Source organism: Callithrix jacchus, chromosome 1, assembly GCF_049354715.1.
Source record: "Callithrix jacchus isolate 240 chromosome 1, calJac240_pri, whole genome shotgun sequence".
Lineage (NCBI taxonomy): Eukaryota > Metazoa > Chordata > Mammalia > Primates > Cebidae > Callithrix > Callithrix jacchus.
In genome coordinates, this window is record NC_133502.1 from 211,165,126 (window position 1) to 211,193,026 (window position 27,901).

The 27,901-nt window shown below is 44.2% G+C and overlaps 2 protein-coding genes across 5 annotated transcripts in view; one reads left to right on the forward strand and one right to left on the reverse strand.

The window, feature by feature from the left end:
- Positions 1-5,635, reverse strand: part of UFD1 (ubiquitin recognition factor in ER associated degradation 1) — a 29,367-nt gene extending 23,732 nt beyond the window's left edge. Inside the window, exons 1-3 of one of the 2 annotated variants that reach the window (XM_054241756.2) lie at positions 5,544-5,635; positions 1,969-2,075; positions 1,545-1,577 (exon numbers count right to left, since the gene is read on the reverse strand). In XM_054241756.2, the coding sequence (XP_054097731.1) occupies positions 1,545-1,577; positions 1,969-1,975 (40 nt within the window). In that variant the 5' untranslated portion in view covers positions 1,976-2,075; positions 5,544-5,635. Of the gene's footprint in view, positions 1-1,544; positions 1,578-1,942; positions 2,076-5,543 lie in introns of both variants that reach the window. The other variant, XM_035270973.2, reaches the window with a different exon arrangement.
- Positions 5,636-6,318: 683 nt separating this feature from the next.
- CDC45 (cell division cycle 45) overlaps positions 6,319-27,901 on the forward strand; it is a 44,334-nt gene continuing 22,751 nt past the window's right edge. For 2 of the 3 annotated variants that reach the window (XM_002743541.6, XM_078341668.1), the window contains exons 1-8: positions 6,319-6,457; positions 6,596-6,655; positions 7,393-7,485; positions 8,713-8,850; positions 10,542-10,673; positions 20,129-20,184; positions 24,813-24,861; positions 26,190-26,251. In XM_002743541.6, coding sequence (XP_002743587.1) covers positions 6,407-6,457; positions 6,596-6,655; positions 7,393-7,485; positions 8,713-8,850; positions 10,542-10,673; positions 20,129-20,184; positions 24,813-24,861; positions 26,190-26,251 — 641 coding nt within the window. In that variant the 5' untranslated portion in view covers positions 6,319-6,406. The remainder of the gene's footprint in view (positions 6,458-6,595; positions 6,656-7,392; positions 7,486-8,712; positions 8,851-10,541; positions 10,674-20,128; positions 20,185-24,812; positions 24,862-26,189; positions 26,252-27,901) is intronic. The other variant, XM_035269295.3, reaches the window with a different exon arrangement.

Genomic DNA, 27,901 nt, shown 5'->3' on the forward strand with positions numbered 1-27,901 from the left:
TCCATCCCAGTACACCTCCCAGCTGCAAAGCCATGGAGCTGACCTACAGCAGGTCCACAGTAAACTAGACTGGGCCTGATGAAAGAGACTCCAATGTCCCTCAGTCCACTGACTCTCAAACTGTATTTTGTGACTTAGAGGCTCCAAGTGCCCTGGGGCTCCCAGTCCCTCTGTACTCCCTCACTTCCTCCAACCAGAGCAGAGACTCTTATTTTATAAATTAGAGGACTTCCTATAGGATTTGGACAGAAAGTTTCCCCTATCACTTAAAAGATCTGAACAACACTGATCTGCGCTACACCTCAATGACCCAGCCCAAGTTTCTTCTGGACACCTGTGCCAAGGGTCACACCTGGTGTCTGTCTCCTGGTTCAGCACATCCTGAAAGGAAGACCTTTCTAGGATGGCTGTTCGCTCCTCTGTAATGACAGGGTTTTTGTAAGAACTGTGAACTCCATGGCACTGTTGACCTGAGCTGAGGTTGGGCTGAGGCTTCCACTGGGTAAAGCCATAGCTGGTCCTGGCTCAATGGCCACCTCCCACCTTGTGGTTGGCATCAGATAGCTTGGGTTGTCACAGACACTGTAGCACTTCTGATGCACAGACACATAGGTGACCCCAGTTAAAGAAGAGGACACTGAAGTTCAAAGAGGTCAAGCTGCTACTCTAGAGTCAGGCTGGGCAAAGAGCCTGAGGTGAGTCACACCACATCCAGCACCTGTTCTCTCAACACCAAGCATGAACCTGTCCCCATGGCCAGCCCCAGTCTCCTGACTCACAAAGGAAGAATTCACACCAGAAACACTCTTACGTGTGGAAGGCAATGACTGCATCCTTGACTGGGTTGTCCATGATTGAGATTTTCCATGTCTGTGTAGTATGAGGCTAGGGCATGGGTTTCCAGGTTGCTCTCATGGGATAAAGGGTCAGAGAAACAACCCCTGTGTGCCTATCTCACTCCTGGTAAGAGGCAAGAGCCCAGTAAAGAGGAGTGGCTTCTGGAATGGAAGACAATAGCTCAGTTTTTGACATGCTGAGGATGCAATGGTGCACTGGGGAATAGAAATGGAGGTCTGGAGCTCAGGAAAGATGTTTGGTGAGGGGATGAGAAACCTGCTTTACAGTACCCTCTTGTGAGCCGACCAATTCTTCCTTTAGGAAAAAAATCTAGTGAGCCCAGCCAATGGCATCAGCTGCCCTGGCACTGTCCAAAGCACTTGATACTTGTACCTTCATTTAATCCTGACAGAATACTGAGAAAAGTTGGAGGAGGGGGTGATTAGGAAGAAGAGGGGAATTACCTTCACAGAGGAGAGACCTGAAGCACCCAGGGCAGTGATGAAGCTGAGCACTGAGGGGGCCCTGGCCTTGCCCTAAGCACCTGTGCCCAGGTTCTCCCAGCCCAGCACATGCCCTCCAGGAGCAATTCACAACCAGATGTTCACAAAGCACACTGGTGTCTAGATGTACTGAGGAGCCCATGCTGACTCCTGGTGTCCATATTTATATTATCTAAGTTCTTAAGTCACTCAGAAGATACTTACTGAGTTGGTCCAGGGCTGAAGGTGGCATAATTACTGTGGAAAGAACATTTAAGAAATATTAAAACATAAAAATAAAAAGGACAGACCAAAGGCAAGATGCAGTTTCTGTTATAGCTAATAAAAAGTTTTAAACTGTTTTTAGGGTAGCCAGAATGTCACAGTGATCTTTCATAAAGAATCTTACTTGGTGTAATTTATTTTGGGAACTGAATGGTTATCAGCCGTAAACCTAACCATAATTAGCACCCCACCCCTAGAGAGCAAGTCTGGGATAAGCACCATTATCACAGTAACACGAGTTTCTGACTCCCACATGCAAAGAAAGTACTGTTGAAGGCTACAGCATTGCAGACTTAGGGAAGGAAAGGTTACTATTCAAAATAAAAACAAGCACATACTCTTCCCTCCTTTCTCCACATCTGACCTGTCATTAGGCCCTGCTAGCATGGACACAGAGAAGCAGCGGTACTGTGTGGAGAAGCGGTTTTGGAAAACCCTGGGAATCGGGTGGTCGAACATGTTGAAAGAGAACTAGAAAGAGGAAAGAGAAACCAGTATTAGAGCAAAGGTACATTTATTCATGTCAAAACCCAAAACATGTCAGAGTAATTAATGGTGCTAAACACTGTCAAAGAACACAATGCACTGAAATCTTCAATGTAATCTTACTAAATCTAAGAGGCAATGTCAAGCCTGCCCTGAACCTTTTTCGGGGCTGTGCTCCCCTCTTCATCCTCAGGATCAAGGCCCGACCTCTTGTATACTTCAGACTTGTACTGACAGCCCCACAGACTTCTAAACTCCTGCCTGGGCTAGTTGCTCTGCATTGAACACTTTTCCTATTATCATTAATCTAAACAATATTTGTTCATTGAAACATCTCTTTATTGAGTGCCTATTATCTGCCAGGCTCTGACCTGAGCACAAGGGAAACACCAATCTAGTGATATTTGTCCACTACCAAAATAGACACCACCTCTGTCCTGGTGGAACTCACACTTAAAGCAAGGGAGATATAACAAGAAAACGCATGTGTGCCCAGCAGTTCTGAAGACAAGCAGCAAGGTAAGGAGAACAAGGGCTCCTGAGAATCCTATTTTAAATAGGTAGTTAGGAAGGGACTCTGCACAAAGACCTGAATGCTATGAGAGGAAGCCAGGAAAAAATAGGGAAAGGCATTCCAGGCAGCAGAAAGAACAGGTACCTAGTGTTTCCACCCCTTCCCCTGGCTTCCAGTTACCAACCTTTCCTTTCCCCAGGAAGCCTCCCCTGCTCTGCTGAGGGTCAGTGCTAGTGCCCCTCCAGTGTGCTCTCACAGGACAGAGCAGATACATGTCACACTATGTTGTGGTGCTTTCTTACATCAACAAGCAAAGCTAAAACATGGTGCCATTAAAAAGGTATGATCCTTACAACTACTTTAACCAGTTACAGATTTCTTTGTTCCTTCTCCACTCCCACTGCTTCACTTGACTAGCCTTTAAAATAAATAAACAAACAAACAAATAAATAAAAGGCTTAGCAAACACACATCAATTTGGTGTCTTCTCAAACTACAGTATTCATCCCATCACCCCCTCATATCCACAGGGGATATATTCCAACATCCACAGTGGACGCCTGAAGCTACAGATAATACCAAAACATATATAATATGTTTTTTTCTTATACATACATATCTACAATACAGTTTAATTTATACACTGGGTGTGGGGTCTCACGCCTGTAATCCTAGCACTTTGGATCACCTGAGGTCAGGAGTTCAAGACTAGCCTAACCAGCATGGCGAAACCCCCTCTCTATTAAAAATACAAAAATTAGCTGGGCATAGTAGCCCATGCCTGTAATCCCAGTTACCCAGGAGGCTGAGGCAGGAGAATTGCTTGAACTCAGGAGGCAGGGGTTGCAGTGAGCAGAGATAGCTGCCACTGCACTCCAGCCTGGGCGATAGAGCAAGACTTCAATTCAAAAAAAATAAAAAGCTTCATTTCTAAATTAGGCACATTAAGAGATTAACAAGTACTAAAGCAATTATAACAATATACGGTAACAAAAGTTATGTGAATGTGGTCTCTATTTTAAAATGTTTGAACCATGGTTGACTTCAGGTAACCAAAACCATATAAAATCTCACAGTAGAATATATATTTAGAAGAACTGGAGGCAGAATCAAGAAGAGATTTTTGTATACCACATATTCATAGCACAATTATTCATAACAGCTAAAAGGTGGAAGCAACCCAAGTGTCCAATGACAGGTGAATGAATAAACAAATTGTGGTTTATGCAGCTTTGAAGATGAAGGAAATCCTGTCACATAGATGACCCTTGACGATTTCATGCTAAGTAAAATAAGACAGTCACAAAAGGACTTATATTTTATGAATCTATTTCTAGGGAAGTTCCTAGCATAGGCAAATTTATGGAGACAAAGTGGAATAGAGGTTGACAGGGGCTATGAAAAGTAGAAAATGGAGTTACTGTTTAATATGAGTAGAGTTTCACTTTTGCAAGATGAAAAAGTTCTGAAAATCTGTTGCCCATGAATGTACTCAACACTATTAACCATAGACTTAAAAACGTTTATGACAAAAATTTGCTTTAACCACAACTAAAAAAAAAAATCTCTATTAATTTCTTGACTTGATTCCAAATATATATTTAGTAGAAGGAAAGCCACCTACTGACAAAGCAGTTTACTAGCAACTCCAAAATTAGCAAGCTGAATTAGCTATCTCCTAAAATGCAAATATAGCATGCACCCTCCTAAAATCTTGGATGGCTCTTCACTCCCTGGCTCTCTAGCGCAGTAATTTTCAATCTTCTGCTTTCTTCTTTTAAGCAGCAGAATTCTGTTCAACTAAATCTTGACCAGAAGCATAACAACATGAAAAGCGTTTCGGGGTGAACAAAGCCAGTACAGGGTGGTGGCTTCCCCTGAGTGCTTCTCACTAGCCACCCTATCTAAGCCAAGAATTCTCTTTGAACATAAAAGGTAAATCCGCACAAAGGGGCAACATACTTAACAACCTGCCTGCAGTTTACCCATGAACACGACCTTCTGCCCCTTCTGTGCTGCTCCCCATCCCATCTCTCACTTTCCTTTTCAATCCCCAGACCTAGCACATTGACTGGAATATATCAGGTATTCCTGAGTGGATGAACTCAAGAAGAGAAATAAGCCAGAGTTTGACAATGACACGCTTGGGATAAAATGTAACAATCATTTCTTGTCTTTACTAAAATAAACAGGTGACAGGAAGACAATACCATAGAGTGCTTTGCAGACAGAGACTTGGCTTCAACTCTCCACTCCCTACTTTTGTGACTCAAATAAAATATCTCTGTAAAAGTTAGTTTTCTCATGTTTAAAATAATGATCATCCTTGCTTCCAAAGGGGTTGTAGGGACTAAAAGAAATAAGGCATGATGAGGGATTACAGGTGTTAAAAGCTGCGTAACAGGAAATGTACTAGCAGGTATTAGCTCCCATCATTATCATTACCGAACACAACACCGCTGTACATATCCAAAGGCACGAACCCGTGGGTACGGAGCTCACGGAGCTCACGGAGCTGGGGCAAGAGCTGGGTGTACCCCCAAGAGCGGGGATGCCCGTTACGGATTCTACCTGGGGAGAGTCTGATTCTGTTCCCATCCCCAACAATCCTGCAACTAACTTTGGGTTTATGGAAACCTGTTGCGTGTCCAGCACTTGAGAAACCCATGAATGGACACAAACCTTCCTTTCTTTCGTCAAGAAGGGAAAGTTGGGCTAAGACGGAATGCGAGCCATGCTCAGGACCCGCGGACGCGACCACAAGCGGTTAGTGGTCAAGGATCCTGCCTGTGCCCGGCGCGGCCGATGAGTCCGGCGCGGACTCAGGCCCGGGTGACTCGGCACCTCCGCCGCCGTCCCGACCCCACCCGCCCCGCCTGGCCCTACCTCCGGCCCTGGTCCAGGCCCCTAGCCCCCTCCCGCTGCCCGGCAGCGCTTACCATGATGGACACTCCCTTGCAGACGCCGCTTCTCTCGGGGAACGTGACGATGGCACCCCGCCGCCGCCGCAGCTGCTGCTCCAAGCCGGTATGCCCGAGGCTCACCGGAAGTGCCAGACCCGAAACCCGGAGGGGGGTGCCCTGGGCCAGGCGTCGGCTGCAAAAGAGAAAAGGCCAGGTGAAGGCGTTAGGTTCTAAAACACCCTCAGTAGAAGCACTAAAATACCATTTCCTGATTTATTTCCCCTTTTATAGGTACTTCTTAAAGTTATTTTAAAATTATGTGTTGATAGTATTCCCCTCCAAACGAATTTAGTAGGGCCCATTGTCCTTGCGACTACATTACCCAGAATGCACGTAAATCTGTCGGCCTCTGCTTCAGCCATCGAGGACTTGGGCGGAAGTAAGCTAAAATCCTTTTTTCAAACCACACCAAGAACCTATTGCAAACGTAACTGCGGCCCCATTCTGTATGTCGTTGAGTTTACGGCTGTAAATGTCCTTTCCTTCAGGGTTCCCAGTGGGAAGCAGTAGGCTTCTCTTCCCAAAGTAAAGATGTCCGCCGAAAGTCGCGTTTCCGGGTAAAAACGAGTCAGAGTTGAAGAGGGCAACACTGTTTGCGTTCGGCCTCAGAGATGACGCTTCTTTCGGGGCGGGCTGGAGTGTTCTAGCAGAGAATGGCAGAGCGCTAATGCCCGCCCCCAATGTAGCCCAATCAAAAAGAAGGGAAGGCTGGGTACTAAGAAGCTATTGGTTGGTGATCCCTGGACCAATCAGAGGAGCCGTGATTTGGCGGGAGTCTTGACCGCCGTCGGGGCTCTCGGTACCTCAGCGCTAGAGCCAGGTGTTCGGCCACTGTGGCTATGTTCGTGTCCGATTTCCGCAAAGAGTTCTACGAGGTGGTCCAGAGCCAGGTGACTCCCAGTCCGGGACCCCAGCCGAGGCCTTGCCTAGGGGAAGGGATGAGGGGGAGCGGCCATGGGTGACGGGGAGGCAGGGGAGGGCCGGGGTTCGGGTCGCCGCATTCACCCCGCCCGCTCTTGCCCCGATAGAGGGTCTTTCTCTTCGTGGCCTCGGACGTGGATGCTCTGTGTGCGTGCAAGATCCTTCAGGTGAGACCTGCGGACCCTAGGAGGGCGGGACCGGCGCGAGAAGCGAGGGTGCTCCGTAGGCGCGGGATGGAGGTGGGGGCGCAGGGCTGGCAGAGAGTCAGGATGGGTGCGGAAGGCTTAAGGTGGGAGAGGGAGCAGGACGGGAGGTGAGCAGCAGGTGAGAGGAGGGAGACTCGGAGGAGAGGTCGCCTCCCCGTCCCCACGGTGGGTTAAGGGAAAGGCAAAGAGACTAGTTTGTCTGTTTGCAATAAACTGTTAACAGGTGAACAGAACGGTTGCATTTGGGGGAAGCCTTGGATCTGTCGCGGCCTCTCAAATGGCAGATTTGAGAGAAAGGAATCTGTGACAACTGTGGGTACAGTTGTGTCGTAGGTGTTGCTGGGAATATGGGCGTCCCTAGTTTGGTTTTGAATAGGGCGTAGTGTTTGCATTGTTTTGGTCAGGCCCACTGTTTTGGATCAGGAACTTTTCAGAAGGCCTGGAAGTAGTATCGGCATTTCTCCCCGATGTTTTACTTTGGTAATTTGCAAAACTGACAAAATAATATGGTAAACACTCGTATTCCTAGCACCTGGCTTTTCCCGTCAACATTTTCACTAACGTTAATGTTGCCCCGTGTCTCTTGTCTCTTAACCCCTCTAATCTACCTCAGGTTCTATTCAAGGTAAATTGCTAATGTCCTAAGGTTCTTTTCAAGGAGAATGGCCAAAGATCGGCTTTGAAAACTCTCTCCCCAGGCCTTGTTCCAGTGTGACCACGTGCAGTATACGCTGGTTCCAGTTTCTGGGTGGCAAGAACTTGAAACTGCATTTCTTGAGCATAAAGAACAGGTATTGAAGATGCATTTCAGAATAATTTGGCTTTTTTACTCGATTGTAATTTCTTGACACAGCAGTCTTTCTCTTTCTACAATAGATTAAGTGTGTTAAGTATCAGCTACATTAGGCAATACGGAAGAGAAAAACATGCTATATATACTGATGATTTACGCATAAGTTGTAGAAGCAAAACTGAGAGCACAAAAAGATAATAAATGTGGATAGCCCCTAACTTTGAACTTGTTTTGCAGAAATTTGATTGTAAGGTGCTTGGATTCTAGCAGTTTTTAATATGGTCTAGTTAAAATTATTTTATTTTATTAATTTATTTTGGGACGGCCTTCTGGGTTCAAGCGATTCTCCTGCCTCAGCCTCCTAAGTAGCTGGGATTACAGGAGCCCACAACCACACCTGGCTAATTTTTGTATTTTTAGTAGAGATGGGGTTTCAGCACTTTGGTCAGGCTGGTCTTGAACTCCTGACCTCAAGTGATCCGCCTGCCTTGGCCTCCCAAAGTGCTGGGATTAGTTAAAATTACTTTAGAATACACTACTGTCTTACATTATTTCTCCAATGCATCCTGGTTTCCAACTTGAAATCCAGGAATGAATTTAAATAATAGAGGCCAGTATTCCTCGCACCTCTGCATGGGGCCAAATGAGAGATGGGACATTGTGGACTCCACAGATAGGGGATGGAACATGGAAGAGGGTCCCTGGAGTGCCTAGCCATATCTAGGATTATTTAGGCAGAGACAAATCTTTTTCTGGTGTTCCTGTCATCATGTCAAGGACCCATACCAGTTTGGTATTTATAAGGAAAGAACATGGTATACTAGTGATAGAGTGTGATAAAGGACTTAATTAAGTACCCATAAAGTATTTGCTAAAAACTTAAACCTGTACAATGTCATTAGCCTGGAGAGGCACACAGCACTGTACTATGAGGTCTGAAGAGAAACAACCATGTTCTGAAAGTCTTGGTCTGCTCCTCTTGGGCTTCTTGAGCTTGTCCATGAAATTTGGGCCTGCTGAGTCTCAGTGTGCTCCTGGGGAAAGTTGGGAGCCACAGTGTCACCATGCTAAAGCACTTAGCCATTTTTGGAGTCCCTTGCCATGTGGTCCTCACCACATATCAGGGACTTAGTGAGTTTCAGCAGAACAACTCAGAGGCTTAGTGCAATGAAGGGAAAGGGGCCTCCTTGGTACAGCTACTTTACAATATCTTCCTTTTTTTCAGTTTCGTTACTTTATTCTCATAAACTGCGGAGCTAATGTAGACCTACTGGATATCCTTCAACCTGATGAAGACACTGTATTCTTTGTGTGTGACACCCATAGGCCAGTCAATGTCGTGAATGTGTACAACGACACCCAGGTACTTTTCGTGATCTGCCCTCAAACTGTCTGTACCTTTTATCCATCTATAATGTCTCACCTGGTGTTCTTGGTAAGGTGTATGTATTACTACTCTATGGGAGTGGGAACCAAAGTACTTGGTCTTTGTCATCTTTTTTTTAAGAGATAGGCTGGAGTACAGTGGCACAATCATGGCTCACTGTCATCTCAAACCCCTGGGTTCAAGTGATCCTTCTGCCTCAGCCTCCTTAGTAGGTGGGACGACAGGCACATGTCACCACACCCAGCAAAAATTTGTTTTTATTTTTTTTTGAAATGGAGTCTTGGTCAGGAACAGTTGCTCACGCCCGTAATCCCAGCACTTTGGGAGGCTGAGACAGGTGGATCACTTGAGGTCGGGAGTTCAAGACCAGCCTGACCAAATGGCAAAACCCTATCTGTACTAAAAATACAAAAAATTAGCCGGGCATAGTGGTATGCGCCTGTAATCCAGGCTACTCGGGAAACTGAGGCAAGAGAATTGCTCAAACCCAGGAGGTGGAGGTTGTAGTGAGCTGAGATTGCACCACTGCACTCCAGCCTGGGCAACAGAGCAAAACTCTGTCTCAAAAAAAAAGAGAAAGAGAGAAATTCAATCTTGCTGTGTGGTCAGGCTGGCCTTGCACTCCTGGCCTTAAGAGATTCTCCCACCTTGACTTCCCAAAGTACTGGGATTACAGGCATGAGCCACTGTGTCCAACCATGATTTTGTTCATCTTTAACAAGAGATGTGGCACCTAGCCCTTGGAGTTGCTCAGAATGCATTTGTGGAATTGACTTGACTTGGGAGGTATGGGACCAGAACCCTGTAACCTAGAATGGCTCTACTGTGCTTACTCTTTGAACCCTTGAGCAGCAAGCATACCGTTTGAAGGTATACCTAAGCATTCTCTGACTTGATCTCCCACCCACAGGGTGTTGGGCTCCCAAATTCTTATATCAGGAACCTCTCCCAGAAAAATCAGCCTGGAGGCCAGGTGCGGTTACTCACACCTGTAATCCCAGCACTTTGGGAGGCCAAGGCAGGCAGATCACTTGAGTGGGAGTTTGAGACCAGCCTGGCCAACATGGCGTAACCCATTTTTACTAAAAGTAGAAAAATTAGCTGGGTGTGGTGGCATACACTTGTAATCCTAGCTATTTGGGAGACTAAGGCAGGAGAATCACTTGAACACGGGAGGCAGAGGCTGCAGTGAGCTGAGATTGTGCCACTACACTCCAGCCTGGGTGACAGAGCAAGAGTCAGTCTTGAAAGAAAAAAAATAAAGAAAAATCAGCCTGGAATTAGTTTTAGGTAAGAGTTTTATTGACTTATGGGTTATACATATTCATGTCCTTTATCAGAGGCCAACTTGTGGGGTATTCATTTTATTGCTGTATGGCATAAGAGGATGCTGTGTTTCCAGACTTATATAGACTAGACGGTTTTCAAAGAACTGTTTTCAGATTTTCATAATTTCTGCATACCACATATGGTGTAACTCTGGTGCCTCACTGGTAACGAAAACAAGAAAATTCCTAAGAAATCTGGAACTCTTGTTAAATAGGTAGCTATTTGTATGTACAGGAAACTGAGTCAGCTTATTAGGAAATAAGATTCTGCAAAAGAACATATTGTATAGTTTTCCGTAGAAAGAGGAGAGACTTAATTCCTGTTTGTTTTGAACTCAGATCAAATTACTCATTAAACAAGATGATGACCTTGAAGTTCCTGCCTATGACGACATCTTCAGGGATGAAGAGGATTCAGGAAGTGACAGTGATGGGTCAGAGCCTTCTGAGAAGCGCACACGGTTAGAAGAGGTGTGTTTGGGTCTCTTCCAGCATCCTGGAGGAACATACACTTCCAGAAGTCAGAGGTCATCCTGAAGCCTGCCAGGCCCAGGTGTAACTGAGGGCAGCGAGAATTGGAGAAGTTAGCAGGCATGGATGCTGACCCTGGGCTCTGCTGTCCCCTGGCTGTGTGGCCTCAGGCAGGAGTGGCTTATCTGTTCAATAGGATGCTCTCAGATGAAATGAAATTTAGGACAGCTCAGCTCTGCAGCTAAATAGCAAAAAAAATGATGTAGAGAAACAATTAATAGTACAACCCCTCCCTTCCTTTTCTACTGTCTTCTAGCATCACTCACTGCAGTCACTGCAGAGGAGCAATGTGGGTCTGCATCCTTTGGCCAGACCCAGTCCCAGACAATTACTCCAGGGGAGGCATCCTGTATGTGATGATAGGAGTAGTTTTTACCATGTGGACCTTGGGTCTGAGCTGCTTAGTGATCTGAGGCAGGGGTCAGTTGCCTACCCAACGCTACAGCTTCTGCTAGATGTAAAATGACAGGCGGGAGGTGGTTGTTCCTATAACACGGAGGGCCATGTGATGCCTTTGAAGATGCCCTCTGGCTCCTGATCATTGGTGTGTGACCTAGAATTTGCCCCCAGAATGTTCTAGGGTCTACCCTTCATCCTCAGCCTGACATTTCCCAGTAATGTGCTTTCGGGAAGCCTTTTTGAGCCATATTTGAGACATTCAGGACGTTCTCCATTTGGCAAAGGGGCAGTCCCCTTCAAAGTGAGGCATGCTGCTCTCTTCTTTCTCACCTTTGTCACCCCTTTCACTAGGTTTGGTGTCTCATAGGGAACTTCTTGGACCCACTGTAGGATTTTCTTACCTCTTGCCCAGCTCTTTGTTCTATTTTTTGGTCTTTATTTTTTTATTTTTATTTTTTTCCATACAGGGTCTCTCTATGTTGCCCAGGCTGGCCTCAAACTAATGGGCTCACTCGATCTTCCCACTTCAGCCTCCCAAGTAGCTAAGACTATAAGCACACGCCACTACACCTCGCCCAGTCTTTATCTTCTAATCTTTGATTTATGGGAGGTCTTTTTTGTTCTCTGAATGCTTTTTTTATAGCATTCTTTTAACTATTGATGAGCTGCATTTCATTTGTTCCCAAATGTCAATATCTAATGGGATTTTCCATGGAAACATTGATGTTCTACAGATAATTCTTGGAATTTTCCACTCTGACTAATAAGCAAATATTTTTTCAGCACTTACTATGTACCAGGTACCAGTTAGACCCCAGGGTACAGGGATGAGAGCAAAGTCCTGCCTTTGCAAAACTTCCCAGCTGGGGAGACAGATACTGATGATGCAAATGAGCACAATTAGGGAACCAAACATGAATGGGCAGGGGATGGAGCCAGGAGGATTCTTGGGCAGAGCATCCATAGACACTGTGGCTCTGAGGTGAGAAGGAAAGTTTCAAGGCAGGTTCGGCCGGCAGTGCCAAAGAAACAAGCAGATGAAAACAGACCAGCGGGTTTGGCAACAAGGAGAGGGTAGGTTATCTTCAAAAGAAAATATCAGCGCTTCTATTTACACAGTTAATACATTAATTTAGAATCTGTTTGTAAATTTAACATAATATTAATGGGATATAATACACATAATTTCCCAACAACTTTTTATTTGCGGCAGGAGTATTAATTAAGCCCAGAAATTTAAGCAGCCTGGGCAACAGGAAAAGACCCTGTCTCAAAAAAAAAACAAAGTTTTTCACATTTGCCACATTTGCTTTCTCTCTACGTATTCTTTTTTCTGTATCATTTGAGAATAAGTTGCAGAAACTATGATACTCTTTTTTTTTTTTTTTAAGAATTCTCATCTGAATTTTTTTTCTTTTTCTTTTTTTTTTTTAGAATGATATTCTTTCTTATTTTTAATTTTACTTTTTTTTGAGATGGTGTCTCACTCTCGCTGAGGCTGGAGTACAGTGGCATGATCTTGGCTCCCTGCAACCTCTATTCTGGGTCCCAGCAATTCTCCTGCCTCAGCCTCCCGCGTAGCTGGGATTATAGGCATGCGCCACCTCACCCAGCCAGAAACTATGATATTCTACACATTCTTTCATAAGCAGCTCCTAAGAATAAGGACATTCTTCCTCATAAATACAATGCCATTGTCATACATAAGAGATGAATAATGTCATAATATGTAATATTCCGCCCATATTCAGGTCTCTTTAATTGTTCTCAAAATATATTTTGCAGCTATTTTTATTTCTGAACTATCCTCCAGTTAAGGTTGACACATTTAGCTATTTCTTTTTCCTATCTTAACCTAGAGCAGCACCTTACCTCTTTTTTTTTCTTTTGAATGTTTTTAATGATATTGGAAGCCGGTCCTCTTTTCTAATACTTACTACTTGTTTCTTCATGGAGTACTTTAACTTGCTTCTCTATCCCTGCATTTTCTGTAATCTGTAAATTAGGTCTAGAGCCTTGATTGTAATAACATTAAGCATTTTTGAGAAAAGTACTTTTTATATGATTAAAACCTGTACTTGACTGATAACTAAGTATGTGTATATTAGAAGTATATTCTTAGAAATATTTTTACCAGCCTGGCGTGGTGGCTCACACCTGTAATCCCAGCACTTTTGGAGGCCAAGGCAGCTGGATCATCTGAGGTCAGGAGTTCAAGACCATCCTGGCCAACCATGGCCAACATGGTGAAATTGGTCTCCACTAAAAATATAAAAATGAGCCAGGCACAGTAGCACGTGCCTGTAATCCCAGCTTCTCAAGAGGCTAAGACAGGAGAATCACTTGAACCCAGGAGTCAGAGATTGCAGTGAGCCGAGATTGCGCCACTGTACTCCAGCCTGGGCGACAGAGCAATACTCCATCTCAAAAAAAAAAGAAAACTATTTTTACCAGACTGGACAACCTAGCAAGACACTGCCTCTCCAAAAAAAAATAAAAATTAGCCAGGCATGGTGGCACAGTCCTATAGGCCCAGCTATTTTAGGAGGCTTGAGTGGAAGGATACCTTGTGCCTAAGAAGTTGGTTGAGGCTGCAGTGAGCCATGATTACATCACTGTACTCTAGCCTGGACAACAGAGCAGGTCCTCATCTCTTAAAAAAAAAGAAAAATATTTTTATTAATTAGGGGTACACATTCAAAGAGGTTTAGAGACAATAAGTTATAAAAAATCTTTTCAAAGAGTTCTGCTATAAAGAAAAGGAGACATGGGGTCAAGAATCATTTTTACTTTTGAAGATGGAATGTTAGAGCTGGATCCCAGCAAAGATGAGATTACTCTGTAAAAATAACCATAATCACCTGTAATCTACAGGTGCTATGATATCCTGGCTCAGGTCATGGGGTTCAAATTTTGTATCTGCTATAACAGCTTTGTGACCTCAGGCAAGTGACTTAACCTCTATGTGCCTTTGTAAAATGAGGATAATAACTGGACTTAACTGTTTTGGTTCCTACTTATGTTTAACAAATTACTCTAGAACTTAGCATCTTAAAACAACCTTTTCCTTATGCTCGTGGATTCTGTAGATTAGGAATTTGGGCAGAGCCCAGCAAGGATGACATCTTTTTTTGCTCTGTGATATCTGGGCCTTCAGCTGGGAACTCAATGGCTGGGAACTGGAAGCGTGGGAAGTCATTGGCTCAGACACCTGCCAGGATGACTCCAAACCAGGAATGCCGAGCCAAGCACCTGCAGAGAGTTCACTTACATACTTTCCGCCCCTTCCCCCAGTGGTAACATCCTGTAGTATAATATCATAGTCAGTGTGGGAGGCCGAGGCAGGCGGATCACTTGAGCCCAGGAGTTCAAGACCAACCTGGGCAACATGGCAAAACCCTGTCTCTACAAAAACTACAAAAATTAGCTGGGTGTGGTGGTACACACCTGTGGTCCCAGCTACTTGGGAGGCTGGGGCAGGTGAATCACCTGAGCCCAGTAAGTTGAGCCTTCATTGAGCTGTGATCGTACAACTGCATTCAAGCCTGGGCAACAGAATGAGACTGTCTCTGAAGAAAAGAAAGTCTCCTTTCTAAATTGATAAATCGTGTAATTTTTCAGTTGGCATTCTAAAGGTTAGAAATCACTGAAAGTTCTGCCAGAAACTGAATATGTCTATTCCAGTTATGAATTCAGAAACTGCAGAAATAGCCCATGGGTCTTGCTTTTAAAAATACACACACACACACACACACACACACACACACACACACACACATAGAGAACATTTCCATCACTATAAGGATCCCTCTATTGCCCTTTTATAGACACACCTACTCGTCTGCTGCCCGGTGCCCTCCTTAGCACTGGGTAACCACTAGAGAGCTCCATTTCTGTAATTTCATTTCAAGAATATTACATAAATAGAAATGGAATTATACAGTATGGAGCCTTTTGGGATTGGCTTTTTTTTCACTTATTGGCATAATTCTTGGAAATTCATCCATGTTTGCTTGTTTCAGTGGCTCATTCCTTTTTTCATCCATCAGCACTGTACAGTTTTCAGTGTACAAATTCTCTATGTGTTTTCTTAGATTTATACCTATGTAAAAACATACAAAAATATATTTTATTTCTGTGTACTATCTATAAATACATGGACACCAAAACTTAAAATACAATAGCATTTGTAGTCACTCAAAACAATGCAGTGTCAGCTGGACACAGTGGCTCACGTCTGTAATCCAACACTTTGGTAGGCCAAGGCAGGTGGATCACCTGAGATGGGGAGTTCAAGACCAGCCTGACCAACATGGAGAAACCCCATCTCTACTAAAAATACAAAAATTAGCCGGCCGTGGTGGTGGGCACCTGTAATCTCAGCTACGTGGAAGGCTGAGGCAGGAGAATTGCTTGAACCCAGGAGGTGGAAGTTGCAGTGGGCCAAGATCGAGCCATTGTACTCCAGCCTGGGCGACAAAGTGAGACCTCATCTAAAAAAAAAAAAAAAAAAAAATGCAGTGTCTGCTGTTGTTGGGTAGAGAGTTTTGGAAATGTCGATTACATGCTGCAGGTTGATGGTAGTGTTGAATTCTGTTTGCTTACTGCTTTTCTGGCTATGAATACTTTAAACTCTTCAGAAAGGGGCATTGAAGACCCCAACTCTGAGTATAGATTTGTCTATTTCTCCTTTCAGTTCTATCACTTTTTACTTCACGTATTTATAGCTGTCTTGTGCACACACATTTAGGACTGTGGTGTCCTCTTGGTGGACTGACCTTTTCATTCACTTAGTGTGCCACTCTAGCTCTGTAATTTGCTTGCTCTGAAATCTGATTTATCTGATATTAATATTGCCACTCCTGCTTTCCTTTGATTAATGTTTGCGTGATACAGCTTTTTCCATTCTTTTCCTTTCATCCTGCCTATATTGTTACATTTGTAGTGAATTTTTTAAAACAGCATATAGTTAGGTCATATTTTTAAATCTTGCTTTTTAAAACCATTCTCTATCTTTTAATTGATAAACTTAGCTCACTTACATTTATTTTAATTCTTGATATGTTAGGGCTTAAGTCTGACAGTTTATTTTCTGTTTCCTGTTCTCTGTTTTTTTGATTCTGTTTTCTTTCTTTCTTTCTCTATTTTTTTTTTTTTTTTTTTGAGACAGAGTTTTGCCCAGGCTGGAGTGCGGTGGTATAATCTCAGCTCACTGCAATCTTCACCTCGCGGGTTCAAGCGATTCTTCTGCCTCAGCCTCCTAGGTAGCTGGGATTACAGGCGCCTGCCACCATGTGGCTAATTTTTTGTATTTTTAGTAGATACGGAGTTTTGCCATGTTGGGCAGTCTGGTCTCGAACTCCTGACCTCAGGTGATCTGCTGGCCTTGGCCTCCCAAAGTGCTGGGATTGTAGGTGTAACCATGTCCAGCCTGTTTTCTTTCTTTTTTTTTCTCAAGTGTTTGTGAGTATATCTCTTTGTACAGATTTTTTAGTGGTTGTTTCAGGTGATCATATTGCGTATTCATAACTTATCACAGTCTACTAGTATCATCATTTTACCAGTTGAGTCACATGTAGAAACCTGATCTCCCAGGCTGGTGCACAGTGTGCAGTGACACAATCTTGTCTTACTACAACCTCCACCTCCCAGGTTCAAGTGGTACTCCTGCCTCAGCCTCCTGAGTAGCTGGGACCACAGGTGTGTGCCACATGCCCGGCTATTTTTTTGTATTTTTAGTAGAGACAGGATTTTCTCATGTTGGCCAGGCTGGTCTCAAAATCCTGACCTCAGGTGATCATCCACCTGTCCCAGCTTCCCAAAGTACTGGATTAGAAGCATGAGCCACCGCACCCATCCTTATTTTCTCTTAATGTCCTTTACTCTGCCCCATTTATAATTTTCTTAAATATTTCCTCCACATGTACAGTATTGTGATTTTTGCTTTAGTAATCAAGCATAATCACAAAACTCAAGAGGATAAGGAAAGCCTATTGTATTTACCTCATTTTTGCTTATTGTATTTTTGTCTTCCTTCCCAGTGTTCCAAGGTTTCTTCCTTTTTCATTTCCTTTCTATTTAAGAGTCTCCTTTTGGGGAGATCTGCTGGTGATAAAGTCCCTTAGTTTTCCATCATTGAGAATTTCTTAATTTTCCTTTTATTCCTAAAAGATACTTTTACTGGATGTAGAATTCTGGGTTAATACTTATTTTCTTTCAGCATTTGGAAAATACTGTACCACTTACTCTGGCTGACTTGTTTTCTCATGAAAAATCCTCTGTCATTCAGGGTTTTTCCCTATTATTAAAGTCTCATTTTTCTTTGGCTGTTTTTTAGATATTTTGATTTTGTTTGAGTGTTCAGAAGTTTGAGTAGGATGTTAGGATGTGTCTTGGTGTGGATTTCTTTGTGTTTATCCTATTTTGTTTCTTTTTTTTGAGACAGAGTCTTGCCCTGTCGCCCAGGCTGGAGTGCAGTGGCAGGATCTCAGCTCACTGTAACCTCTACCTCCCATTACCCAGCTTTTTGGATCTGCAGGTTTATGTTTTGTTTGTTTTGTTTTGTTTTGTTTTGTTTTGTTTTGTTTTGTTTTGAGGCAGAGTCTCACTCTGTCTCCCAGGCTAGAGGACCTGCAACCTCCGCCTCCTGGGTTCAAGCAATTCTGCCTCAGCCTCCTGAGTAGCCAGGATTATAGTCATGTGCCACCACTCCTGGCTAATTTTTTTGTGTTGTTAGTGGAGATGAGGTTTCTCCATGTTGGCCAGGCTTGTCTCAAACTCCTGGCCTCAAGCAATCTGCCCACCTCAGCCTCCCAAAGTATTGAGATTATAGGCATAAGCCATCGTACTCGGCCAGAAGGTTATGTCTTTTAACAAATTGTTTTCAGTGTCCCCTCTTTCTCCTCTCCTTCAGGGCACCGATGACGTGAGTGTTAGCTCTTTTGTTGTAGCCCCACAGGTATCAGAGGGTGTAGTTTTGGTGGTCTGGTTTTTTCTCTGTTGTTCAGACTGGGTAATTTCTGTCTTTCTGCCAGTTCACTAATCCTTCCCTCTGTCCCCTTCATTCTGCTCTTGAGCCTATTTGCTGAGTTAATATTCCAGTTCTATTTTTCAGTTCTAAACTTTCTTCTGTATATACATATTTTTTCTTTCTTTCTTAAACTCTATTTAGAACACTTGTCTCTTGATATCTTATTTCTTTGCTGAGACTTCCCGGCTTGCATTTGTTTCAATCGTTTGTCATCACTCGTCGAAGCATTTTTATGATGGTTGCTTTAAAACCTTGGGCAGATAATTCTAACAACTCTGTCATCTTGGTGTTGGCATCGGTGGGTTTCTTTTTCATTTATTTTGAGATCATCCTAGTTCTTGGTATGATCAGTGATTTTCAAGTGAAACCAGGACATTTTTATATTATGAGACTTTGTGTCCTTCTTTAAGTCTTCTGTTTTAGTTGGCTTTCTCTGACACAGCTCTGGCAAGGAGGGAGCAGTGATGCCAAGTGGAGGTAAAAGTTCAGGTTCCCCACCTGATGTCTCACCTGGGGCAGTGAATCTCCAGACTTCCCAGTCTGCTACCTCTGACACCCTCCTAGCAGGGAGGGGAGGACTTTCTCATTACTGGAAGGTGGGGGTGGAAGTCTAGGCTCCTCCACCATTGGGGCAGAGGTGGGATATGGACTTTTTACCAACCAGCAGGGGTAGCAGTCTCAGTTCCCTCTTTGGCCTCTCTGACACCACCAGACAGAGGGGTTGGGGTGCCTTGCTACAGCTTCACAAGGATGGGAGCTAGGCTCCCATTGGGCCTTTGCTGGGATGGATATGAGTGTTCTTGGTGGTGTTGGCTAGGATAGATGGGTTATTGCCTAAAAGCTTTCTGTCTTGGGAGGCTGCTCCTTCCTAGTCCTTTGACTAGACAGAGCAGCTTTTGTGGGGGTTGTCTGCACCTGCTGGTGTTTCTAGGTTGCTGGCTTTCCAGCTCCAAGTCTAGTATATATGATCCAGAAGGAAAACTCAAGGAACATACCACTGTGTTCCTCTTGTCCCTGAGTCCCCAACTGGTCTTCCTTCACTTCTACCTTTCAGCGTCTTACTTTGTTTTGTTTGTTTGTATGTTTGTTTGTTTGTTTTTGAGGTGGAGTCTTGCTGTCTTGCCCAGACTGGAGTGCAATGGCATGATCTTTGCTCATTGCTACTTCCACCTTCTGGGTTCAAGCAATTATCCTACCTCAGCCTCCCAAGTAACTGGGCTTACAGGCACGTGTCACCAGGCCTGGCTAATTTTTGTAGTTTTAGTAGAGACAGGGTTTTCCCATGTTGGCCAGGCTGGTCTTGAACTCCTGACCTCATGTGATCGCCTACTTTGGTCTCCCAAAGTGCTGGGATTGCAGTTGTGAGCTACCGTGCCTGGCCTTCCTTTGTTTGATCTATGATGTCGAAGAGTTTTTGGTATATTTAAAGAATTTATGGGGAAAAATATATCTAGTCCATCTTCCCAGATGCAGGAGACTTGAGACCATGGATTTCTAAACCCACCACATTCTTCCATGCCTTTGTTTTGAAGATTAAATGACGTTGTGCTTGTAACATTAGACTAGTTGCTAATACATGTAGAATGTAAGAAACATTAGCTGTCATCCATCCTGACATGGAAGCTGATAGAAAGTGGGTGTGAACTTACCTTAGATGCAATAGTGCTGTGGGTGACAGCAGCTAGGGTGGATAAACACAGTTTTACCTGGAGCAGGTGCTTGGGAAGCTCCCACTCTTTCTGCCCATGGTGTCTGCAGAGCTGGGAGCCAGAAGGGGGCCCAGCCATCCCCCACCTCCACATTTCTCTTCTATAGGAACAGGCTGTACTTGGGGTACTGGTATGACCATGTTCTCTCTCAGGGTTCTGAGCCTACTGGCTTCTACCAAATTGGAACCTTCTCAAGCTGTGGGGATAAATTCCTAGTGCATTTGCTCCACCTTTTGTTCTCTTTGTCCCTGTATCAGGAGATAGTGGAGCGAACCATGCGGAGGAGGCAGCGCCAAGAGTGGGAGGCCCGGAGGTGAGTCTGTGCTTTCAGCTGCTCCTGGCACCAGGAGCCCATTTGCCTGGGGGTCTGTTATGCCACCCACACCTCTGACTTTCTGTCTCAGGATAATTCATTCAGTTTAGAACCTCTGAACCAGTGGCTCTGGGAGTGAACCTTTGGCCGCTGCATTGGAGAAGAGCTCCAGGTTGTTCCCCAGTCCCATGAGTGACAGGACAGCCCCAAGTTCTCCCAGATACATGCCATTCATTAGGGGCCATGGCCCTGGCTCTTTATTTTTATCAAGTTTTACCAGTGTAGATACTTTGATTTACAAATTCTTTATAAGAAGTGCTCTAAAATGGAAATATTGGAAAGGTTATTCTAGCTTGAAGTGAGCATGCAGCAGTGCCCTTGAGGTGGGTCCTGAGGGAAGCCCTTGTTGGATCTGTCACAGAAGGTCTCCCAGGCCATCGAGCTAATGTTCCCACTGTTTCAGCTGAGGGCATGCACTCCTGCCACTGCCACAGAGGAAGGCCACCCCCTCGGATAAGGACAATGTAGGACAGGTGTGGTGGTTCATGCCTGTATTCCCAATATTTTGGAAGGCCCAGGAGGAGAATCGAGGAGAGTTCAAGGCTGTAGTGAACTATGATTGTGCCTCTGCACTCCAGCCTGTGTGACAGGGCGAGACCGTGTCTCTAAAAACAAAGCAAAAGAAATAACTAAGATCAGAGCAGAACTGAAGGAGATAGAGACACGAAAAACCCTTCAAAAAATCAATAAGTCCAAGAGGTGGTTTTTTGAAAAGATCAACAAAATAGACAGACCACTAGCCAGACTGATAAAAAAGAAAAGAGAGAACAACCAAATAGGTGCAATAAAAAATAATAAAGGGGAAATCACAGATTCCACAAAAATTCAAACCATCATCAGAGAATATTACAAACAACTCTATGCACATAAACTAGTAAACCTGGAAGAAATGGATAAATTCCTGGACACTTATGTTCTCCCAAGCCTAAACCAGGAGGAAGCCGAAACTATGAACAGACCAATAACAAGGTCTGAAATCGAGGCAGTAATTAAGAGCCTACCACACAAAAAAAGTTCAGGTCCAGATGGGTTCACAGCCAAATTCTACGAGACACACAAAGAGGAGCTGGTACTATTCCTTCTGAAACTATTCCAAATAATCCAAAAGGAGGGAATCCTTCCCAAATCATTTTATGAGACCAACATCATCCTGATACCAAAACCCGGCAGAGACCCAACAAGAAAAGAAAACTTCAGGCCAATATCCATGATGAATATAGATGCAAAAATCTTCAATAAAATACTGGCAAGCCAATTGCAACAGCACATCAAAAAACTTATCCATCATGATCAAGTAGGATTCATCCCAGGGATGCAAGGCTGGTTCAACATACGCAAGTCTATCAACGTAATTCACCACATAAACAGAACCAAAAACAAAAACCACATGATTATCTCAATTGACAGAGAGAAGGCATTTGACAAAATTCAACAGCCCTTTATGCTAAAAACCCTCAATAAACTCAGTATCGATGGAACGTATCTCAAAATAATAAAAGCTATTTACGACAAACCAACAGCCAATATCATACTGAATGGGCAGAAATTGGAAGCATTCCCTTTGAAATCCGGCACTAGACAAGGATGCCCTCTTTCACCACTTCTATTCAATATAGTACTGGAAGTTCTAGCCAGAGCAATCAGGCAAGAAAAAGAAATAAAGGGTATTCAAATAGGAAAGGTGGAAGCCAAATTGTCTCTATTTGCAGACGACATGATAGTATACCTAGAAGACCCCATCGCCTCAGCCTAAAAACTCCTGAAACTGATAAGCAACTTCAGCAAAGTCTCAGGTTATAAAATCAATGTGCAAAAATCACAAGCATTCCTCTACACCAATAACAGACTTAAAGAGAGCCAAATCAAGAACAAACTGCCATTCACAATTGCTACAAAGAGAATAAAATACCTTGGAATACAACTCACAAGGAACGTAAGGGACCTCTTCAAGGAGAACTACAAACCACTGCTCAACGAAATCAGAGAGGACACAAACAGATGGAGAAACATTCCATGTTCATGGTTAGGAAGAATCAATATTGTGAAAATTGCCATACTGCCCAAAGTAATTTACAGACTCAACGCTATCCCCATCAAGCTACCATTGACTTTCTTCACAGAACTGGAAAAAACTACCTTGAACTTCATATGGAACCAAAAGAGAGTCCGCATAGCCAAGTCAATTTTAAGCAAAAAGAACACAGCAGGAGGCATCACACTACCAGACTTCAAACTATACTACAAGGCTACAGTAATCAAAACAGCATGGTACTGGTACCAAAACAGAGATATAGACCAATGGAACAGAACAGAGGCATTGGAGGCAACACAACATATCTACAACCATATAATCTTTGATAAACCTGACAAAAGCAATGGGGAAAGGGTTTTCTGTTTAATAAATGGTGTTGGGAAAACTGGCTGGCCATGTGCAGAAAGCAGAAACTGGACCCCTTCCTGACACCTTACACTAAAATTAACTCCAGATGGATTAAAAACTTAAACATAAGACCTGGCACCATAAAAACCCTAGAAGAAAATCTAGGCAAAACCATTCAGGACATAGGAGTAGGCAAGGACTTCATGACCAAAACACCAAAAGCATTGGCAGCAAAAGCCAAAATAGACAAATGGGACCTAATCAAACTCCACAGCTTCTGCATGGCAAAAGAAACAGTCACTAGAGTGAATCGGCAACCAACAGAATGGGAAAAAATTTTTGCAGTTTACCCATCTGACAAATTCTGTAAATATCCAGAATTTACAAAGAACTCAAACAGATTTATAAGAAAAAAACAAACCCATTCAAAAATGGGCAAAGGATATGAACAGACACTTTATAAAAGAAGACATACATGAGGCCAACAAACATGAAAAAATGCTCATCATCACTGGTCATTAGAGAAATGCACATCAAAACTACATTGAGATACCATCTCACGCCAGTTAGAATGGTGATCTGTTGGTGAGACAACAGATGCTGGAGAGGATGTGGAGAAATAGGAACACTTTTACACTGCTGGTCGGAGTGTTAAGTAGTTCAACCATTGTGGAAGACAATATGGCGATTCCTCAAAGACCTAGAAATAGAAATTCCATTTGACCCAGCAATCCCATTACTGGGTATATGTCCAAAGGACTATAAATTGTTCTACTATAAGGACACATGCACACGAATGTTCATTGCAGCACTGTTTACAATAGCAAAGACCTGGAACCAACCCAAATGCCCATTGATGATAGACTGGACTGGGAAAATGTGGCACATATACACCACGGAATATTATGCAGCAGTCAAAAACGATGAGTTCGTGTCCTTTTTAGGGACATGGATGAATCAGGAGAACATCATTCTCAGCAAACTGACACAAGAACAGAAAATGAAATACTGCATATTCTCACTCATAGGTGGGTGATGAACAATGAGAACACATGGACACAGGGAGGGGAGCACTACACACTGCGGTCTATTGCGGGGAATAGGGGAGGGACAGCGCGGAGGGGAACTGGGGAGGGATAGCATAGGGAGAAATGCCAGATGTGGGTGAAGGGGAGGAAGACAGCAAATCACACTGCCATGTGTGTACCTATGCAACTATCTTGTACCCCAAAACCTAAAATGCAATAAAGAAAAAAAAAAACAAAAAAGGATAGTATAAAACCATTTCAGTAAGTATAAGGAAAGAAAAGTGAAAATAATCCATAATCATACTGCCTAATTCAAAGAGATTCTGGGTTTGGATTTCTATTCCTGGGTTATACATACTTGTGCATGTTTTACATGATATACATCTGATTTGCCATCTTTCTGCTTAATATAACCATTTAAAATAGTTCTGAATAGGCTTTCTAAAGAGCATAATACTTAACTGGCAGTTTCCCTTCTTTTCGAAATGTAGGTCACTTCCAGTATTTTGCCATGATAAATAAGGCTTCAGTGAATTACTTTGTACACACAGCAAGTTTTGTCTTGCTTTTTCCTTTTAATTGTGATTATGGGACAATTTCTCTGAAATGGAATTCTGGGGCTATACCACTTTACATCATACATTGCCACTGGCAGTTTGTGTTAATTTCCCAAGGTTATAGTTATACATTCCACTAAAGAGGCAATACTTGGCCAGGTGTGGTGAATCATGCCTATAATCCCAGTACTTTGGGAAGCTAAGGTGGGAGGATTGCTTGAGCCCAGGAGTTTGAGATCAACCTGGATGACACAGTGAGGCTTTGTCTCTCTAAAAAAAGTTCTTTTTAATTAGCTGGGTGTGGTGGCACATACTATAACCCTGTCTACTTACCAGGCTGAGGTAGAAGGATCACTTGAGACCAGGATGTCAAGGCTACAGTGAGCTGTGATCATACCACTGCACTTCAGCCTGGGAGACAGAGCAGGAACCTGTTCCCTCACCAAAAAAAGAGAAGAGAAGTCAATATATGAAAACAAATAGTACCATGATTTACTTTGCATTTCATTGCATTGAATGCTGTCGGGTTTAGCATTTTCCCAAAACATTTGGCTTCCTCCACTGCTACTTCCTGATGAAGACCTGAATTTTATGTCATTACAGAAGAGACATCCTCTTTGACTACGAGCAGTATGAATATCATGGGACGTCGGTAAGTACAAATAGGTGGAACTGACCGTAAAGTTCTGACTCCAGGGGTCAGTGTCCTCAAATGTGAGGAAGAAACATGGATTTCAGAGCTACAAAAGCCTGGTTTGAATCTGAGCTCCATGGCTTCCCACTCTGTGACCTTAAACCTCTGTCTTATTAAGATGGTCATTTGCACCCAATAGGTGATCAAAGAAGAGCAGCTTTTATTTTGTTCATCATCAAGAATACAGAATGAGTTTGTACTAATCTCTGTGCAAGAAGATAAAGCGCTACAGACTTATATGGCACATCAGTGTGTCTTTTACAAAACAGAATTTAGGTAGAAAACCTGTGCTGATAGTGTTAAGTAGAGCTCGGGGCCTTAAGGAGCCCTAGACAATAAGTTTTAATAAAATATCCTGTATTTAGTCTTAGAATTTAATACTGGGACCTTGAACTCTTAAGCACTGTTTTTCCAGTGTCGCTTTTATTGTCAAGGTTCCATTGTCCTTTGAAGGATCATCCTTTTGCTCTCTCTGCTCAGTCCTTGCAAATGGAAAATTCTAAGCAGTTGGTGGGGGGGCCGTTGATGCTCGCTTAGGGAAGATATCTCCCTAATTATAAAAAAGAGAGAGAAGATATCTCCCTCCTGATATATGGGGCCAGTTCCCTTGGAAATTCTCTCCCTGGAGGAAGCCCAGCATCCTATAGCAAAGGGGATTTTAGGGTCTTCTGGTCAGACACCAGTCTTCCTTGAGGTCTCTAACCAAATCCAGACCCTCTGTTTAGGGGAGTTCTCCGATGTGGGCAGCCCTGGTGGAAAGACCCTCCTCACAGGAGGTCCTGAGGCCTCTCCCTCTTTAATATTCAAGTAATTGGACCCAGGCCCTCCCTGCCTCACCTGGCATTCCTGGGAATGCATTTGAGGACGCCAGCCAGGCAGGGCAGGAGGAGTGTGCAGATGCAGAACCAGGCAGGTGATGGTGTCTCCTGACCTCTGGGATTCAGCACCTGCCTTGGGCATCACTGAGGACCCCAGGGAGATGCAAAGAGGCCCCAGCCAGTGCTGCACATCTGGGCTGCCCCCACGAGGTGAATTCTTCCCTTGCTGTAGGATAAAGTATACAGACAGTAATTTTAGCTAGCAAAGAAGTTACTGTCACTTCTCTCAGTTTAGCGTGTACTCATCCCACATGTCGGGCTGGAATCCACCCACATGCCCTGGCTGAGCAGATCCTCCATCGGCAGGCATTTGATCAGGGCCTTGCAGGCTCAGGTCCAGCTGGCTGCATGGCCTAACCCCAACATGTGCCCCTTCCGTGAATCTTAGACTTCTCTGCTTCCTTACAGTCAGCCATGGTGATGTTTGAGCTGGCATGGATGCTGTCCAAGGACCTGAATGACATGCTGTGGTACGTAGCCCCTGTAGCAGCTGTGTGGGAGTATTACCTTGGTCAGTGCCACACAAGCAGCTCTGTCCTCTCACGGGGAGAGCAATTCCCTCGTCCCCACCAGGAGTGTCAGACACAGCCCCTTTTTTGGGAATGTGTGTGACCCTGGTCTTCTTCCTATGAAGCTCTGGGAGCTTCACATAACAGGGGAAGGAAGTGTAGGAAGAGGATACAGCTTCAGCCTCCCCACCTCTACTGGTCAGCCTGTGCTCAGTAAATTCAGGTGACAGAAGAGTGTGAGGTTTGAAGGAGGCAGCCCTTGCAGTGGCTCACATCCTAATCCTACATCCATAATCCCAGTACTTTGGGAGGCCAAGGCAGGAGGATCACTTGAGCTCAGGAGTTTGAGATTAGTCGGGGCAATGTAATGAAACCCTATCTCTTTAAAAAAAAAAAAAAAATTGGCTGGTCACAGTGGCTCATGCCTGTTATCCCAACACTTTGGGAGGCCGAGGCATGTGGATCACTTGACGTCAGGAATTTGAGACCAGCCTAGTCAACATGGTAAAACCCTGTCTCTACTAAAAATACAAAAAGAAATTAGCTGGGTGTGGTGGCAGGCATCCGTAATCCCAGCTACTTGAGGTTGAGACAGGAGAATCGCTTAAACCCAGAAAGCAAAGGTTGCAGTGAGCCAAGACTGGGCCATTATACTCCAGTCTAGGCAACAAAAATGAAACTCCCTCTAAAAAAAAAAAAAAAAATTAGCCGAGAGTGGTAGCGTGTACCTGTAGTCTAAGCTACTCAGGAGGGTGAGGCAGGAGGATTGCCTGAGCCCAGAAGTTCAAGGCTGCAGTGAGCTGCAGTTGTACCATCGTACTGCAGCCTGCACAACAGAATAAGATGCTGTCTCCAAGAAAAGGAGGCAGGCCTTTCTAGGTGCAGCCCTGCCAGGTGGAGGCAAAATTTGATTTAGGAAGAGCCATCCTGCCTCTGAGTCTGCTGTGTGGGCAGCACACAGGGCACTTGGCACACAGACAGGGATGCTGGTCATTGTCTATTTGGGTTGATCTAGAAATGAAATCTGCAGAGTTGTTCTGAGGAAAGAGAATGTAGACTTGCCCTGGTTTTACCATCTCCACACTCTACTGGGAGTCCTGGTTTTCTCCTCTGTGAGAGGTGGTCTGGCCAGGGCCCCTCCAGTTCTGGACATACTACTGTGGGGATTGGGATGCTCTGCACAGAATTAGGGCCTCAGGGCATTTGTGGGGCCAGTGTGAAGCAGCTTCTAGAACTGGGGGTCCTTTGTTATCGCCTCTTTGTTAGGCTGTTGGACTGTTGGACTCTGCCAGTCCTTACCTGTGCTCCCTGGACTGCAAACCAGCACCTGGCTATGTGCCCATTTACTATCCTCAGCCAGGTCACTCAGTCCTTTTCTCTGTTGTGTGGAAGTAGTAATCCCCATGCCCTAGAACCAGGATCGGGGTCTCTCATCAAAGATCTCGTGGTTAGGTCAGGTAGGAGCCCTGGAATGGTGACACAGTGTGTGACTGCCACATTGTTCTAAGAGCCCCATACTAAATGGAGCTGCAGCACCAGAGTGCTGGCAACCCTGCCCTCACGGGAAGCGACAGGAGCTGGATGTGCTGTTCACAGTGGGCCTTTCACAGG